This window comes from Ascaphus truei, chromosome 5, assembly GCF_040206685.1.
Source record: "Ascaphus truei isolate aAscTru1 chromosome 5, aAscTru1.hap1, whole genome shotgun sequence".
Taxonomy (NCBI): Eukaryota; Metazoa; Chordata; class Amphibia; order Anura; family Ascaphidae; genus Ascaphus; species Ascaphus truei.
The window spans coordinates 101331705-101351186 of record NC_134487.1 but is presented as its reverse complement, the minus strand read 5'-3'; the positions used below and the strand labels follow the sequence as shown (position 1 = coordinate 101351186).

The 19482-nt window shown below is 43.1% G+C and overlaps 1 protein-coding gene across 3 annotated transcripts in view; it reads right to left on the bottom strand.

The window, feature by feature from the left end:
* The window catches only part of TBK1 (TANK binding kinase 1), a 52039-nt gene extending 37294 nt beyond the window's left edge, over positions 1-14745 (bottom strand). Inside the window, exons 1-9 of one of the 3 annotated variants that reach the window (XM_075600338.1) lie at positions 14595-14745; positions 10250-10366; positions 9253-9393; positions 8026-8155; positions 5966-6147; positions 5218-5378; positions 4099-4209; positions 3237-3416; positions 2508-2704 (exon numbers count right to left, since the gene is read on the bottom strand). In XM_075600338.1, the coding sequence (XP_075456453.1) occupies positions 2508-2704; positions 3237-3416; positions 4099-4209; positions 5218-5378; positions 5966-6147; positions 8026-8155; positions 9253-9393; positions 10250-10336 (1189 nt within the window). In that variant the 5' untranslated portion in view covers positions 10337-10366; positions 14595-14745. Of the gene's footprint in view, positions 1-2507; positions 2705-3236; positions 3417-4098; positions 4210-5217; positions 5379-5965; positions 6148-8025; positions 8156-9252; positions 9394-10249; positions 10367-14590 lie in introns of all 3 variants that reach the window. The other 2 variants (XM_075600337.1, XM_075600339.1) reach the window with 2 other exon arrangements.
* Positions 14746-19482: the final 4737 nt, after the last annotated feature.

The window sequence follows — 19482 nt, the reverse complement described above, 5'->3', positions numbered from 1 at the left end:
GCCCCTGGCCCCCTCTCCAGTCACTCACATCCGTCGTTGCCTGTAATTCACTGTTTGTGTCTGTGTGGGTATAGGGGAGAGCGAGTGTGTGTGGGTATAGGGGAGAACGAGTGTGTGTGTGTGTGTGTGTGTGTGTGTGTGTGTGTGTGTGTGTGTGTGTGTGTGTGTATCTGTATCAGTGTGTGTGTGTGTATCAGTGTGTGTGTGTGTATCAGTGTGTATCTGTGTGTGTGTGTGTGTATCTGTGTGGCTGCGTGTGTATCTGTGTGGCTGCGTGTGTATCTGTGTGGCTGCGTGTGTGTCAGTGGCTGCGTGTGTGTGTCAGTGGCTGCGTGTGTGTGTCAGTGGCTGCGTGTGTGTGTCAGTGGCTGCGTTTGTGTGTCAGTGGCTGCGTTTGTGTGTGTGTCAGTGGCTGCGTGTGTGTGTGTGTCAGTGGCTGCGTGTGTGTGTGTCAGTGGCTGCGTGTGTGTGTGTGTGTCAGTGGCTGTGTGTGTGTGTATCAGAGGCTGTGTGTATGTATCAGTGTGTGTGTGTGTGTGTCAGTGGCTGCGTGCGTCAGTGGCTGCGTGTCTGTCAGTGGCTGTGTGTGTGTGTATCAGTGGCTGTGTGTGTGTGTATCAGTGGCTGTGTGTGTGTCTGTGCAGGCCCTATAGGCCAGTATAGGCGATAAATTTTTTAGTGGGTCACGAAGGAGAAGTTCAAAAATAACCGGGTCACGGAAAAAAAAGTTTGGGAAACCCTGATCTATAGCAAGTATCCTTCCTTGAAATACCTAGTGGCCAGAAACACAAACACACACAAACACACACAAACACACAAACACACACAAACTATGCTGCACCTGAAACTAAATTAAATAATCGAATAGAAGAACTCAGGCAATCACATGACTTTAAATACTATAAAAAGAATGATTTCATTCATTCATCGACATTTCAGCTTTAACCCAAGCCTTCTTTTTTTTTTTTAAGAAATCTTGCGTTAAACCCGAAATGTTGATGAATTAAATCCACATTCCACTGCAGCTGGTTGGAAAATATCGCAGGGGTCATATTGAATTTCTGTAAAGGATCAGGGGACATTTTTAAAAGGTGAACTTGTATCTTAATTTTCAAAAGTAGTGTCACTCCAAAGAAATAGCCTTGAATGCATTATATTTAAGCCTGCTTGTAAGAAAGTCATATGAATGGTTCTTGGCTTGCCTCGCGAGGCGTTCAATTGAGAGGTTGAATCGCTAACAATGTTAGGGCTTGAAAGGGCACTTGTGTTTATGTAAACCAGACTGGTAGCTTATATGTATACTGTTGTTAAAGTCGTAAATGTATCTAACAGCATAGTCCATAATAATGGAAAACAAAGTGTTATACAATCACAAACATATGTACTTAATGGATAAAATGTAAATATGACTAGTTAGTAGCTTTCCCTCTCTAGAAGGCTTGTCTTAAAAGGTTTACCAAATCAGGCCCATCACAGACTAAACTTCAGAAGCCCGATGTATCAGATACATGTATGCAGCCACCTCACGGATGGAAATTCCATATTTGCATACGGCTTTGTGTTCTATAGGAAGGGAGCGTCTCTGAAGGAGGATGAAACAGCAGAAGAGACCTATAAATTGCACGACCATGCAATTACCCACATTTAACTAATTAAATAATAAATCAAGACATTCTGAAAAATCTCTATAAACTAATCTATTTCAATGCCAGATGCATACCCAGTTCAACAAGTAACTAGTAGGGCTTTTTCTTAAGTCTGTTATTTCAGTGTATTTACAGGCAGTAGGGCAAGCAAGGCATAAAGTCAGCTTGGCAGACAGGCAAGAGCCTGTGCACTGAGACTACTCTAAGACGATGGTGAAGTGTACAGAAATACAAAGATTTATTTATGTAATGTAATATAGGCTATTCTTCTGAGACTGCAGAAGTACTTAATAACAATCAAATTGTTAGCACATTATGGGGCTTATGCAGAGAGGTAAGTTAAGTTCAATTTCGCCAGGTTTGTGGCAAAAATGTCCGCATTTAAACAGTTAGTGGCGAGAACTTGGCGGCCAATTCAAATTCGCCAGACGTGTGGCGAGAAGCGTGATTTCGCCAATGCAAAAACATGCACGATTCCAGTAGCTCCTATGCGCATGTACGCGCCAATCTGAGCTACTAAATGGCGCGTTCGGGTGAAATTTTGCCCGCCAACAAAAGTTGGCTGTATTGTGGCCAAATACTGCGCGCCTCAGAATGGTGAGTTTCACGCCAAGTGAAACTCGCCTAATTAACAATTTCATGCACACCGCGCTACCGGAGTGCCCTGCATAGGACAAAATTAAATGCCAATCCTGTGGCGAATTTAAGCCTTTCTGGTACGTACCTCTCTGCATAATCCCCTATGACTTGGATAAAACACACATTTTGTTGAGCACATCTAATGCAGAATAAGTCGATATGTCAGTAGCCATAGTAAGCAAAGATAAACATGGTGTTAGGGATGATGAGCGTCCGACATACTTTCCTCGTATCGTAATCCAATGATGTTCATCACCTCCCTGGTCACCACTATGATAGGGTTTTCTTCTGTGGTCATGGGGAAATGCTGTGCAAGTCTGCCCGGCTCCAGCACCAGCCTCCTGCCTTCATACAGAAGTTCTTGGTTCTGTAATGGGATCTTTGTCTGTTTGTAAACCAAATCATAGAACTCAGAAGCCCTGTAACATACCCAAAGCGCCAGTTAATTAGCTAGGCATGACCTTTACAAACTGAAACCAGAGACAAACGACAACCAGGTATTATTGTACATGTTCTATACACACACGTATATATCATACAAGGACTTTACTGTACATTTAAAAAAATGCTCTGTAAAATAGAGGTCAGACTTCTTGATCATGATTTTACATTTGTGATCACTGCCACCTAATGGCACAGATTACATTAGATGCATCGCCTTAAAATCGGATGTGATTTTACCAACCACTGGAAACGGGATACAACGCAAAGAGATAAAACGCAATGTCATTTAAAACCAGAAACATTAACAACATGGGGTATGCAGAGATGCCAAAAATCATTATTCTGAGGTTCCTTTGATGGATATTATAAACAAACAAAAACAAAGTTACACAATTCCTCGCCCTCCCTATATAATACACTGTAAGGCCCATCATCTGCATGGGATTAAAACACTCATCAAATGTTCTTTTTACCAAAAAAAAAAAAAAAAAGGCGGAAAGGACTTACATGTTGCATGTGTGAATGTATATTTTGTGGAGTGTCATTTGTTGAAGTGAGAAGACATGAATTACAATGCGATTAAAGATATCATTGGTAACGGCAAAAAACTGTTCAAAGCCCCAGCACTTCTCCTGATCGGCTTCAAGAATGTTCGCCAAAACTGGAGTGAACAAAGTCTGCAGGCCCCTGGAACGATACAAGGAAGAGAAACACTGATGACACAGAATGGTTCAATAGCCAAAGGTTCAGTCCCCTCCAGGGCCTAAATGAACCAATGGCAGTTGCATGTGCAAGTGGTTGAATGTGGACCACAGAATCATATGCTATTTTTACTTCGTTTTTTGCGTTTTCACTGAGGCCCTTAGTCCATATAATGCGTAGTGGCTTCTCCTTGTCATCCATTTCAACGGGGCTCAGGCTTCCCTGACAAAGACGTGTTATGTCAAAAAGATACTGAGAAGTGCATCGACCCATATAATCCCCCCCCAAAATGCCAGCGTCTGCACCAAATGCAAGAAACTGGTTAACAGAGTTTTACATTTGATGAAGATTGTTAGGATTCTTAGCAAAGTTAGGTATGGCTGACATTGGCTGTACGTAATGGCCTTTATGTAGTTTGTTGTTAGGGGCTGTTCTCTATCTGCACTCCTGTGAAGCGCTGATTGCCAACTACTACTGAAGGGGGAGCTCAACTACCACTTCTGGCCCAGCAGCTGGAATGGATCACATGACCGGTCAGTGCCAGAGGATCAGTGGTGCAGAGGGGAGGTAGCAATCAGGAAATGAAACAGGAAATATAATGATGTCTGTAACATGCAAATAATTGACGTACTAAGCCTGAAAGTTTAGCAGTAAAGACCATACTTACAAGGACAAACCACAGGTAATGGGCAACTCCCAACTCCATTCTATTGGGCCATTTTCTGCTCTTTGAATGCCAGACATTGCCCCAGACGGTTTTCCAGTGATTATTTTGTACCTGCAAAAAATACACTTACAATCTTTACCGATTTTGCATGAGACTTAACGTTTTTACTTTAAATGCTGCATCAAGGTTAACAACAGTGATACACTCCTCTTTAGTACATAACAATTAGGAACTATTCTGTTTTTAAAGACGGCATTTAAGAATAAGTTACCACTGAATTAAAAAATATAACCCAATTATCAAAAAAGTATAATGCTTGAACACACGTGACCTGCTTTTAGCACAATACATTCTTGGAAAGAATGTAGAATTGTAAAACCCTGGTTCAAAGACTAAACGTAAAAACAGATAGTGAATCCCTGCGCTTCTCCCATTGGGCTAACAATAAATAGAGAAATAAATATACATAGTGAAAGCTAAGTCTGTAAGACAAAGGAGACTTTTGGTTACATCCTTTGATCAAATAATGACAAGCCTGCTAACCAACATCAAGGTAAGTCTCAGTAGCAGGTCCCTAGGTCTTATACAGAGAAGCACGGTGACTATATATATTTTTTGACATTTTCTGTTGGGCCGAATTAAATCCCTAGCAGCACACTTCCAGTGGGCACCACTATTAGGGTGTGATTAATGTATTTAGTCAATCCACCTGTAACTGCTTATTGAGCAGCTTGTGGGAGGTTAGTCCCTTCTCTTCAAGGTATATAATCTCCCAGTAAGGTCCCTGTAAATTCACTTTACTTGCATACATGTAAGTATCTTCACTGGTATATACCAGTTTAATTACACTAAGTTACATAAGCTTATGCTTCGTTTATTAACACCTTCTGGGTATATTTAACAAAACATTTGTATGCATTTAGCATAGGGACCTGCTATTGAGACTTACCTTGACATTGGTTAGCAGGCTTGTCATTATTTGATCAAAGGATGTAACCAAAAGTCTCCTTTGTCTTACAGACTTAAGTTTCACTATGTATATTTATTGCCCCATTTATTGTTAGCTCAATGGGAGAGGCGCAGGGATTCACTATCTGTTTTATCAAAGACTAAACGTACATGACTTCCTTGTTCCTGCGAGGTCCTTCAAAAGGTCTGAAGGGAAGACTGCCTGTGGCAGCATGATAGAAGGTCACCCCAATGCTCCATAGATCCACTGTCGCACCGTACTTTTTCTGATGGTCTTTTCTAAGCACTGCACGCTCATACATATCAGGGTGCTTTAAAATAAAGGGGGAGGGGAGGGAAAGAGAATAGAAATATACATTATAAAACAAGCGTGTTTATACAAGGGTGTGTACATGTAATAATCGTGCTATGGGGTTTCAGTTTCACAGCTAGTAACACACTAGAAGAGATTGACATTAAACAAGTACTCTTTTCCGTGAAACACTCTCTCTAGAGAGAATCTCTTCTAACAATGTTCACTGTTTATCTGATGTTACGACCTGAATGCTTTCAATGATCCTTTTTAGCCTATGGTGAGGCTGCAAAGTGCTCTATACACTACCAGAGCTCTATAAGAATGAAATAAGAATTAGCAGATCATTTGATTAGGAGCAAAATAAAACTATGAAGAGAATGTGGATACAACTCCTGTAGTATTGAATTATAAAATATGCTTTATATCTGCATGGTCAATTAGCATTGTAATGGGGTAACCAAGCAGTTAATAAATTGAACTTTAGTATTTTAAAAAGTACAGACACCCTCCATCAAACAGCGTAAAGTATTTGTGATTGGATGAGTCAATTCATGATAAAACACAATAGATATATGGTAAGAATAGACAATGAAGATGGTTTACCAAGTATTCTTCGGTGCCATAGAGAGAAACAAACTGTTCATCATCCTCCAATTCTCTGGCAGCACCAAAATCCGTCAGCTTGTACACAGACTGCCCATCTTCACCGATCACACGCATGATGTTGCCCGGCTTGATATCCCGGTGAATAATTCCATTTTCCCTGAGATGGTTCATCCCTGCCACTAAGAGGAAGCAACAGGATTAATCCTCTGAAGGGCAGTAGCCGCCTGCAATGCACTGACCTGCTCCAAAGGTCAAACATTCATCGCACTTTTTGTTAAAGTATGAACAGTAGCTACATGTACTAGGAGGGCTTAAAGAGGCAAATCCAAGCCATTTTTTGTTTCTTTTTTTAATACAGGATTGAAGCAGGGAGTGTCCGGAGCGGAACCCAATTCATTTCAGCTTTGGGGACCCCCTGCTTCTGGAGGTATTTTTCCTCCATAGTGGTTGCTAGTAGCCAATTCACGGTTCACTATATGGCGGCTTTTCAAAGCTCCCTGGCCCTATGGGCCAATAGGAAGCTATGACGTCAGGCGGTGCGGATTAATATTGGCCCATGTGTCCGAGGCACTTTAAACTGAAGGAAATACCGGCACCCGCTTTGGAGATAAGTATCTCTGGAATCAGTGGTCCCCGGAGCTGAAATTAAAGGGGTTTCAGCTCCAGAGACCTCCTGCTTCAAAACCTGTATTACAAATTAAAAGAAAAAAATAATAATGAACTGCTTGGATTGCTCCTTTAGTAACCTACAATACCTGTATGAAATCACTGTGCCCTGGCTCAGATTGTGCATTCTGCACCATTTACATATATTGATGTACAAAGGCCCTAAACCTGGGTGGGAACACTCACTGAAGGAAATAAGATTGGCTAGAAGTAAGATACAGATCTACTGCAAACTAGACTTTATACTCCATTCATAGAAATACTTTATGTACATACTGTATACAACCAACTACAACTTGGGTAAATATATCAAAGGTTTACTTAACTATTTAAATACCAAACATACTTACTCTAAGTGTTACAATTATTTTATTTACTTCTTAGGCCTGGTTACATTATCCGATTGTCAATTATTTCCTGGACAACAAATGTCTTACGTTTAAGTCGTAATGTCATTTCTTGTAAGGCTGTCATTTGTTTTTCCGTCGGGTATGAGTACACCTTGCTTACTTAATAATAAATAATATAATTAACATTTAAAATTATTACTACGTCCCAATGACAATAAATATACCTGCCATTAGTATTTGCTTTAAAAACGATTGCTTTATAGTCTTCATTATTATGCACACTTTGGATTCCAAGAGCAAAAGTCAATGTTTATAACAAAACACAGTTCCTGTTTCCTTTCATTGTATCAAAATGTTGCTTAAACACAGATTTACATTTTTGTTAAAAAGCATCCAACGATGAACCATATTATTGAAAGGTCCAGAGAAGAAACAATAAGCACACGTTTTGGGAAACGGTTAGAATGGGTAAAGTGCTCTAGAACGTGCAAAATAGTCAAATCGGTTGCTTGGGCTTCCCATTTACTAAAAATGAAAAGCACCGGCAGACCAGGCCCTAAAGTATGTGCTGCCCTTAGGCAAGCACTAATAAGGACGCCAGGGGGTCTCTGGAGCTGAACCGCATTAATATCGGCAGCGGGGACCCCATGCTTCCTGAGATACTTAGCTCCTAAGGGGGTGCTGGTATCTCCTGCTCAAGGTTTAGCTGTCCCATCAGGAAGCAGTGACGACATAAGTGGATTCCTATTGGCTCATGTGACCGGGGGGCTTCAAACCTGAGCAGGAGATACCGGCACCCCCTACAGGAGGTAAGCAACTCAGGATGCAGGGGGTGACCGGAGCTGAAATGAATGTGATTTAGCTCCGGAGACCCCCTGCTTCAATTCTACATATATTTTAAAAAATAAATAAAGGAAAGAAGCAGCCGCCCTGCTACATTTTCTCTCTTGCTGCCCTGAGACATGCCGCCCCCAGGCGGTGCCTTACCCAAGGTATGCGTAGGGACGGACCTGATAATCACAGACACAGAAAGTCACATACCAACATCACGTGATACAATTAGGAATTCAGATTCGTGCAAGCCGTATGCGTTACATGGTTCTTCTAAAACAGAGTACAAACTTGCACACGGGCAAAATTCCATAACCAGCACTTTATGTCGACTTGACATCTGAAATATATATATATAAAAAAAAAGAAATGTAAAAAAAAAATGATCAGATGTGGTAAAACACAAAACCTGAAAACAACTCTAAAGTAAGCTATTATAATAGACATAGCCAGGATTCTCTCATATAAAATCGTTAAAGGGGGAGTTATTACAGTTAAACGTACATTTTTAACCAGTGCAAAAAAAATACTCCAGGTTTGCTCAAATTTATAAAACAAACCTGATGGCGTTTTGGATATAGGGACACGGTTTTAATATAATTCGCTAAAACACTTTGTATTAAATAGGTGTTGTTTCCCATATCATCAGGCCATAGATAGGTTGAACAAACAGGGCATACATGGTTTGGAAAATATACAAACTTTGTTTTGCATATTCTGCAATTCCCTCTTGTGGCCGTATAAAGGCTGCCAAACAATTGTACCTGCAACGTTTAATTATTCCGACAAACTACATTTTTAAAAGTTGGAAACTTCAGCATTGAGATACCAACTTTGCTTTAAATATTCACTGGTACCTTATTATTAGTATTATGATTTGGTTTCATGAGATTACCCCAATTACCTGGATGAGCTACTTCATCAAAACCAAGGCTTACCTAGTATAACGGCCTGTAAAGTCACGAGATACGTGTAACTACTAGGAATGTGTGGGCCTATTCTTCCAAGGTGGGAAATACACATACAGGTGTAGCAAGACTTACTTTCCCTGGGAAGCAGACGAACAGTCAGAAGTCTGCGGCGCCAGGGTTCGCTATGAAGTTACACGGGGTCCATGCTTCTGAATGGGACCCCCTGCAGTGTTCATCTTTTGGTGCCTTGACTGCCGCAGTCACATGGCAGCAAACACACTTAAGATTAGTGCGCGCGCGTGTGAAACACTTGGACTAAGCACTTTGGCCAGGGTTCACCAAGCTCTGGTAAGGGGTATCAGAGCTTGATCCTGCACTTCACTTGAATGGCAGACAACGCGGGATCCAGCTACAATACCCGTTATCAGTTTAGACAATTCCCTCACATAGTGTGTATTTATGCACATTCTTTGTGTGTACAAAATGACTTATTTAACGAGTGTATTCACGTATAGCAAGCTGTTACCTCTTCCTCGATTGCGAAGAGTTTGACAATATTCTTGTGGTTGAGTTTCTTTAACACTTCAAACTCCCTCATTTGAACATCCGCAGGGCGAAGGAAGCTTAAGTTGTTAAACACTTTAACAGCATACAAGTCTCCTGTTTTCTGAGACAAGAAAATCAACAGTGTATATTAAAGTTACAATCCATAAACACTCAATTAAAGACTAGAGAGACTGCAAACAGATTTAGTTGTTCATGTATAATGCAACAGAATGAAGAAGCTCTAGGCAAATTCATGTTGGAAAGGAATTTGGAAGCGAAGAACACACTTCCTGTGTCTATTTGGATGTCCCCAATCAGAACCTTTCTATCTTCAGTTTCAATGGGTTTCTGCCCTTACTGTATAATACACAATGTAGCATCTTTTCAGGTTTTACATACCAAGCCCATATTGTGCGTCTCTGTACGCACGTTTGCTTGTGTGTGTGCACGTCTGCCTGCATTCTTTAACGTAGACACATCTGTACTAATTTTGAATGCTTTTGTAGGGACTGCATCTCAAAGTACTTACGCACCATATGAATAATAACCATGGAGATATATCTACAAATATTGTTTTTCATTTTAAGCGCTGTGAGGTTCCATGTAACCTCACAGGAGGCAGAGAAAAATAGATGTTATCCCAGATATCATAACAGATATAAATAATGTATTCAGTGGCCAATGTGCTTTTTGCAGCTTTGCTTTGGTGCTTGCATCTGGGTTAAATGCTCCCAGCAGATGTAGTGTTGTTTAAAGATGCAGTACTGTACGTGAAAATGCAGATTATATTTTATATATATATATATATATATATATATATATATATATATATATATATATATATATATATATATATATATATACACATACCTTTTTATAAGATCTGTAAAATGTCACTACCTCATAACAAACAACTTTATTGAATCCCTCTATACAAACATAAAATCGGGTTCCTTGCTTTAGCGTCTAACCTTTACCTTATTTCTCCCACGATATACATTTGCTGTAGCTCCTTGGCCCAGGATATCGGACAACAGCCACAAGTAATTAGCAGTGCTCTGCATTTTGCTTCCTCAGGATGTCCCTTTATCAATCTGAAAACATACAAGTATATGTAACTGGCATGTACACTAAATACAGTATATAGAACACCATTTATTTGTATATAGGAAACAAACTGAATGCCTGTCCAAAAATAGGAGGCCTCTCAAATGATGACACAAAGGTACGAGACGTCTGACTTAACTCTCAGGTCACCAGCTATAAAGGCTTTGAAGATCACCAGTGGATGAATTCAGCAGTGGATGAATCACAAAAGGTGACATCCCAAGTGGCTGTAAATAGTTGCTAAACACAAGCTCTGTAGTGCTGTATGGACCTGCATCACGGTAAGCACTCTATGTATTCACAGGTGCAGTTCCACTTAGGACCAAAGCAAAGTAATACCAGTAATATGTGAAATCTCTATGACTACTTCCTTACACAAATATTAGACAAGGGTTTCAAAACATTTTTTTTAAAGTAATTTCTCATGAATCCAAATAGACATTGTTTGTATAAGTGATAATGTAAGTATATATTATATTATAAGACAAGGTTGAGAGCTCTAATCTCTTCCTCAAATCAAGACAAAAAGGCCCAGTGCTATATCTAACATGACATATTATATAGTTAAATACTTATCTGTATATCTTCTCATAAGCCAGGGTAATTTAGTTCAATTCTTTGGCCAAAGTATTTTAAGCCTACAACCACATCACTGTGTGGCCCATCTGTAGGTCCTGACACTGCAGCACCTGCAAAAAGCTCTCATCTTCCTGCATTAGTCATGTCAAGTTACTGCAGATGTAGCACTGGGCCTTTTCATCTTTTGTTCTATACATGAGTAACAATCCTAGTAGCACTCTTGTTGACACAATATATAGGATTTGGTGGATTTGGGGTCTGAGCTTACAGGGGCTGTGTGTGTTCCTCAAATCAAGCAATACTGGTTCACAAAATATTCCACGAGTTTAACACAGATGTAGAAACCAGATATATACATGCTGCACCTTTAAGAGAATAAAGCTGGGGCCATGGTGCTTTCGCCCGTGCGGAGGTGTGCGCGGCCGTGACATCACCCGCTTCAATTTTTCGGCCATGGTACATGCGCCGTCCGTGGGCGTGTCTAGGGGCGTGCCAGTGACGTCACGGAGCTGGTTCGCCCTCACTGGACGAACCGTTCACGTGACCGGCCTGTCGCGCCAAGAAATCAGTTTGAACTGATTCCTTGCCCCCCCTCCCCCCCGCACGACGCATGGACACGAACACTGCCTTAAGGCAGTCTGTCCGCACGGTCTGCGGCACCATGGCCCAGCCTTGGGCAGCAGTGGAGCAGGTTTGAAAAAGTTGCTTTCACTTCAGACTTTAATGTAAACCTTCAAGACAAGTTGTGTGAGAACTTATCAATACTGTTACACCAACAGTGAGTAAACCTATTTGAAAACAAATTCTACAGCAAAACGGCTAAGCCTCTTCTCTTTCACATATGCTGTAACACGCTGCAACACAATTCCCGGCCGCTCTGCTAGTAAAGGGACAGTGTATGCAATTCTGTATAGCTGCTCCAACAACGACAAAACAACAACGACACATTTAGCACTCCCAATTTCTCCTCCTGATGACAGTTGTGGAAAGTAGGTGGAACATTTTCTATTTTTCCACTGACTGTTCGCGAGTTTTTTGCATACACAGAAAACTGCTGTCATGGGACAGGTGTTTAATTTATTTTCTTGATTTTACATCAGAGTTGCTCATATGTCTGCCCCAAACAAGTCTCTGTGACATGTACTCCTCCTGCATCAACAACAAACATTTTGCACTGGTAACAATGGACATTGCCCTGATAGGTCCCACTGGGTACAATAGGCAGAAGGTTCTGGACACAGCTCTGCATGTGAGAGCATAGTGAGCAACATCACAAAGCACCTTTTAAAAAGGAAGTCTGGGACAAAAATAATGGCTGCATTGGGCTTATGTGGAGATTTTTTTTTAAAACATTTGTATATTTTTGATCTACAACTCCCTCCCAACTGTGATAAACATGGAGGGCTGGGAAGTAAGGATATCAAAGGTCTGGCACGTGGCTTCGGGGACCTGCAATGGCCCATCACCCTATGCAAATACTCTAAAAAAAAAAAACGGAAGTTGTCTATAAAACTTCGAGTTCATAACATCTTAGTATCCCGTCCCGAGTTCATAGCATGTTACTATCCCGTCCCGAGTTCATAGCATGTTACTATCCCGTCCCGAGTTCATAGCATGTTACTATCCCGTCTCCTGAGTTCATAGCATGTTAGTATCCCGTCTCCTGAGTTCATAGCATGTTACTATCCCGTCTCCTGAGTTCATAGCATGTTAGTATCCTGTCTCCTGAGTTCATAGCATGTTAGTATCCCGTCTCCTGAGTTCATAGCATGTTAGTATCCCGTCCCCCGAGTTCATAGCATGTTACTATCCCGCCTCCCGAGTTCATAGCATGTTACTATCCCGCCTCCCGAGTTCATAGCATGTTAGTATCCCGTCTCCTGAGTTCATAGCATGTTAGTATCCCGTCTCCTGAGTTCATAGCATGTTAGTATCCCGTCTCCTGAGTTCATAACATGTTACTATCCCGTCCCCGGAGTTCATAACATGTTAGTATCCCGTCCCGAGTTCATAACATGTTACTATCCCGTCTCCTGAGTTCATAACATATCAGTAACCTGCTCCCTGAGTTCATAACATGTTAGTATCTCGTCCCCTGAGTTCATAACATGTTACTATCCCGTCCCCGGAGTTCATAACATGTTAGTATCCCGTCTCCTGAGTTCATAGCATGTTAGTATCCCGTCTCCTGAGTTCATAGCATGTTAGTATCTTGTCCCCTGAGTTCATAGCATGTTAGTATCTCGTCCCCTGAGTTCATAACATGTTAGTATCCCGTCCCCTGAGTTCATAGCATGTTACTATCCCGTCTCCTGAGTTCATAGCATGTTACTATCCCGTCCCCGGAGTTCATAACATGTTAGTATCCCGTCCCCTGAGTTCATAGCATGTTAGTATCTCGTCCCGAGTTCATAACATGTTACTATCCCGTCTCCTGAGTTCATAGCATGTTACTATCCCGTCCCCGGAGTTCATAACATGTTAGTATCCCGTCCCCTGAGTTCATAACATGTTAGTATCCCGTCTCCTGAGTTCATAGCATGTTACTATCCCGTCCCGAGTTCATAACATGTTAGTATCCCGTCCCCTGAGTTCATAGCATGTTAGTATCTCGTCCCGAGTTCATAACATGTTAGTATCCCGTCCCCTGAGTTCATAACATGTTAGTATCCCGTCCCCTGAGTTCATAACATGTTAGTATCCCGTCTCCTGAGTTCATAGCATGTTAGTATCCCGTCTCCTGAGTTCATAACATGTTAGTTTCCCGTCCCCTGAGTTCATAACATGTTAGTATCCCATCCCCTGAGTTCATAACATGTTAGTATCCCGTCTCCTGAGTTCATAGCATGTTAGTATCCCGTCTCCTGAGTTCATAACATGTTAGTATCCCGTCTCCTGAGTTCATAGCATGTTAGTATCCCGTCTCCTGAGTTCATAGCATGTTAGTATCCCGTCCCCGGAGTTCATAACATGTTAGTATCTCGTCCCCTGAGTTCATAACATGTTAGTATCTTGTCCCCTGAGTTCATAGCATGTTAGTATCCCGTCTCCTGAGTTCATAGCATGTTACTATCCCGTCCCCGGAGTTCATAGCATGTTAGTATCTCGTCCCCTGAGTTCATAACATATCAGTAACCTGCCCCCCGAGTTCATAACATGTTAGTATCCCGTCCCCTGAGTTCATAACATATCAGTAACCTGCCCCCCGAGTTCATAACATGTTAGTATCCCGTCCCCTGAGCATTCGGGGAGAAACCCATCCTCACATCCCCAACACTAAACACTTCCAGACCTGCTGAAGGAAGCATCAGATTGTAGAGGTGTGCGGGCAGTGACAAGGGTAACATACAACTCTGTGAGGCTGCCAGCATGCTGTGCAACGCTACATACGGAAAGTATTATTATTAAACAATAGAAAGACTGTCTGCCGGGGAAGACATTAACCCCTTCACTAACAGGAGGCTCGCAAGCCAGGACGTGTGACTGTCCTGCAATATTATGTATGAGGCGAGCGAGGCAGCGTATCCGGGATAAGCTTATCAATAACTCGCGGGGGGGGGTACACATACTGTATATAATGCAGGCAGATATCACCCCCCCAGCCCACTTCCGCCACTGTTTACCCCTCTTACCTGCCCTCCTGACGCACTTGTCGCTGGAGCCGCTGTGTCCCTGCACCCGCACGCAAACACCAGACAGAGAGGCGGCGCTTCCCGTATGTGACAGCACAGAATGACTAGCAGCAAAAGCGTGCGCGTGCAAAACTATGCGACGCTGACCCCGCTGGCGGCCATCTTTCATGTGGGCAAGAGGCGGCTCTGTGCCGAAAAAAATCCACCACATCGTTCACGCGTTTATTTTTTTTTACGCTGCGTGTCTGAATGAAAGGTGGCCGCTAATGACACTGCGTGACGTACTGCAATGCGTGACGCAGTCACAGGCTTCACACGCTGAGCTGTTACTCGGGGGTTGTGCCCTGTGGTGTTTTGTCTTTTCATGTTGCTACTGTACATGTATTTTTAACGTCCAGTTTGGGTAGTGACCGCAATGGTAGTTTGTGTTTAAGAAATGTGTGGGCGGAAGGATGTTGGATGACACTTTTTAGGATGGCTAGTGCATGGATGCTACACGTTCTGTGGGTGTTTGGTGAGATATAACACCTTAAGTGCCCATCTTAATTGTCAAGGGGTTACATTGGTAGATTGCCAGCTCCTCCGTGCAGCCCATGGCTGTGCCGTTATATATCAGGGCTCATCAACTCATTTGACAAAGGGCCAGATCAAACATTTTTTTACAAATAAAATGACCAATAGTGTACTCAACCTGAAGAAGCCATCTTCCTCACCCCCTCACTGTAACTGTGGGGTTCTCTGGAGCTGGGTGATTCAGCTGCCAGAGACACCACTATTGCTGATATAGTTGTGGTGTTTTGTCACAGTGTTTATCACAGAAAATTATAAACCTGACCCCGCAACCATTCTGTGTCCAGAGTGCAAATATTTTTGACTGGTGCTTATACTGGAAAACCCATAGATCAGGGGTCCTTGGATATGGTAAGCAGGGGCGTAGCTAAAGCCCAGGGGTCGCTTTCCCCGCTCCTGTTGGCGGCACATTGTGGGCCCTGAGATGCAGGAAGGAAGCACAGAGGGGAAATCCCTACCTCTGCCGGTGGGCGGGGCCTGGGTCAGGGGGCGGGGCCCTGAGATGCAGGAGGAAGGACAGGGAAATCCCTACCTCTGCTGGTGGGCGGGGCCCTGAGATGCAGGAGGAAGGACAGGGAAATCCCTACCTCTGCTGGTGGGCAGGGCCCTGGGATGCAGGAAGAAAGCACAGAGGGGAATTCCCTACCTCTGCCAGGGGGCGGGGCCCTGAGATGCAGGAAGGAAGCACAGAGGGGAATTCCTTCCTCTGCTGGTGGGCTGGGCCCTGAGATGCAGGAAGGAAGCACAGAGGGGAATTCCTTCCTCTTGGTGGGCGGGGCCCTGAGATGCAGGAAGGAAGCACAGAGGGGAATTCCTTCCTCTGCTGGTGGGCAGGGCCCTGAGATGCAGGAAGGAAGCACAGAGGGGAATTCCTTCCTCTGTGGACTGGGCCCTGAGATCCAGGAAGCAAGCACAGAGGGAAATTCTTTCCTCTGCCGGGGCCATGAGATGCAGTAGGAAGGACAGAAGGGAAATTCCTTCCTCTGCAGAGCCTCCATAGGTGGGTGGGGCCTAAAGTAATGCAGCGTGGGTCTGGGAAAGGTGAGAGGGAGAGCTAATTCACAGTGGTAAAAACACATGGAAAGGATACAGGAAGGAAGAGACACAAAGAGAAAATGAAGTACAAGAGAGAAATACATGAGGGAAAAGAAAGACATGAGAGCAAAGAGAAAGAAAGCAGAGAAAACAGACAGATAGACATGAGAGGGCCCTGAATTTTTTTTGCCCATGGGCCCGCACAAGTCTAGCTACGCCACTGATGGTAATGACCAGCACGGATTGCTGGATTCATTTGCTATATATCTAGAAGGACTTCAGTGTGATAATATGCACTTAGCTGCTTGAGCAGCTGCAATTAAATTAGCAGGGCAGGCAGCCCAAGGACTACTCCAGGCTCCTGGGTCTGAATTTGGCCCACGGGCTGCACGTTAAAGAGCCCTGTGTTATATTGTTATGTACAGCACTGCATAGTCTGCCAGTTGTATAAGACAATAACAAATGTGTCTTCAAATAATTAGCATGGAATTATTTGTATTCTGTACTTGGCACCTTTTCTTTGCCGGCTTTCTTTCACTTAGCTTACATATGTGCCCTTCATTAACTCGGAATGAATGGATCGTATTTTTAAAGCCTTTAATTCTGCTGTTCAGAGGTATTTTCTATATAATTGACATAAGTTTAGACGGTTGGAACCAAACATTACACAAATGCTCAGTGCTTTCATTTTATTTAAAGTGCTACGTATTTTGCAAAGTGAAACTGCAGCTGTGCATGATTTTTTCCTGTTAGTTTTGTTTTCCTTAGCTTTCATTTTGCAAGAAGGCCATCAAATAAAATCTCAAACGTTATCTAGGAAGTCAGTTTGACATTGTGATAGATTCTATTTATGCTTCTCATTTCCAATATTAAAACTCTGGGTCTGCTGATTGACATACCATAAAATCTCACAAGTTTACATTCCTATATCTCATAGTTTAAATACTTAAACACAGACGTCGCAACAAATCCTAAATCATTACCATATGTATAGTAATACATAATATTACATTATACATTACATAATATAACAAATACATAATTTAGATGTGTATTGCATCATGTAATAGGATTTTTAGGTTATACGTGTATACTAATAAAGTATTACAATTTCGTTAAATACTTCCACAAATACCATAATCCATGACTTTAATTGGAGGATGGTGGTTCAAACCAGGCCGCAAAGGGTATGTGAGTGGACCTTGTACGGTCTGCTTCTGCAGTGGCTCAAGCACTTTCACACTGAAACTCACTATTCAGCTAAGATAATGATCACATATGAATGCAAACTTTGAACACTTTTGGAACGTATTCAGAATGTTATTGAAGCATAATAATTTTTGTCTTGATATAATATATATCATTAATTATATAACATTTACAATAGAAGGTCTCTGTATGCTGCACTCTTTATTATACTAAATGCAGTGATTCATTAGTTAATATTTAGCCTTTATTGGGTATATATTTAAATATTATTATAATGTTTTAATAAAACACAGACATATAAGTGAAAGTTATAAAAATGTGAATAGCACAAATAAAATTGTGATGAACTAAGGAATAATAGTATAAGTGTATTAAGTTTTGCGTGTTATGCCTTAAGGCTTAAGCAGTTTGGTTTAATTTTTCAAACAGCTATCTTAATATTAGCCTGTTGTTAATAAACAAGTACTATAGATATCCAGATAGATATATAGTGTGTATATTATTTATTTATAAAATATTTTACCAGGAAGTAATACATTGAGAGTTACCCCTCGTTTTCAAGTATGTCCTGGGCACAGAGTAAAACAAATAGTACATGGTTACAAGTACAGTTACATAAATGAACAGGGTATACATTATATACAAGACATTGCGTGCACAGTTAAAGAAAATATATATTATGAGCGTATGAAACAGTTACAGACCAGATTAAAGTGTGAGACAGCCTTAGATTTGAAAGAACTTAGACTGGTGGTGGATGTGAGAGTCTCTGGTAAGTTGTTCCAGTTTTGGGGTGCACGGTAAGAGAAGGAGGAACGTCCGGATACTTTGTTGAGCCTTGGGACCATGAACAGTCTTTTGGAGTCTGAACTATATAGTATAGTATTGACAACTGTTGCTTACCTTAGACCAGGGATGCGCAAATTGGGGGGCGCGAGATCCGCTGCGGGGGGCACGGCATTTAAATTAATGCCGGGGGAGCGCAGGGCCTCTGTAAACCTTACTTGCCTTGATTCAGATGCGCCTGGTAACGCGTCACCATTTGACGCCACGGGTCATGTGATGTTACGTTGCCATGGCAACGTGATGTCATGACGCCAGGTCGTCTGAATCAAGGTAAGATGGAGGGGGGGGCAAGGAGAGGGGGAAAGCCAGCAGGGGGGCGCAGGGGAAAAAGATTGTGCCCCTCTGCCTTAGGCCCCGGGCATGGTCAGCGCCGCTGAGGTGCGCTGCTGCTCGGCAGTGAGCCCCTGCAGCCGCAATGAGAGCGGCTTTAGCAGGGGCTCGCCCACGCTTCTGCACGCGTGCGGAAGCGTAGGTCTTAAACAATTTTTAGTTTCTGCGCTCGACGGAGCGCAGGGCCGGTCACGTGAGCGGTTTGCCCAATGAGGGCGAACCAGCTCCGTGACGTCACATGCCCCCCCGACACGCCCCCGGACGGCGCGCAGTCTAAGGCCAGGGAAAGCACCGCTTTCCCTTAGCCTCAGCGCGCCTCCGCCCGGCTGGATTCACCCTGGACGCAGCTTTAGGCCTCTGACATGGTCAAAAAGACCGTGCTGAGGCGCGCTGAGGGGAAACATTATCCCTATCAGCGCGGCTTTAGACGGCGCTTCCGCAGGCGTGCGGAGGCGTGTGGAAGTGCAGGAGACAGGCAAGTTTACATTTTGCCGCTCATGCAAGCGCAGGGCCGGTCACGTGACTGCCAGAAGCCAATGGCAGTCCGTGACATCGGCGCCGTGACGTGGCGCGCTAGCCCCGCCTCCTGATCCGCCTCCTGATCCACCTCCAGGCCCGCCTCCCGAAAGCCTCCCACCCAGCACGCAAGCGCGCTCGCTGACGCTCATGCAGGCACAACAAAAATCTCCTGCTTGAGCAGGAGAGCATGAGCGTCAGTGGAGCCCAGCGCCGCTCCCTGCACCATGTCCCAGGCCTTAGGCCGAGTCCATACAAGGACAGGCCGTGCGGACGCTCAGCGCTGAGCCCCTGCATCCTCAATGAGGATGCCTTGAGAGGGGGCTCGCGCGAGCGTCCGCAGGCGTGCGGAGGCTTTGGAGTTTTCAGCCGAGCGCCAAGCTGTT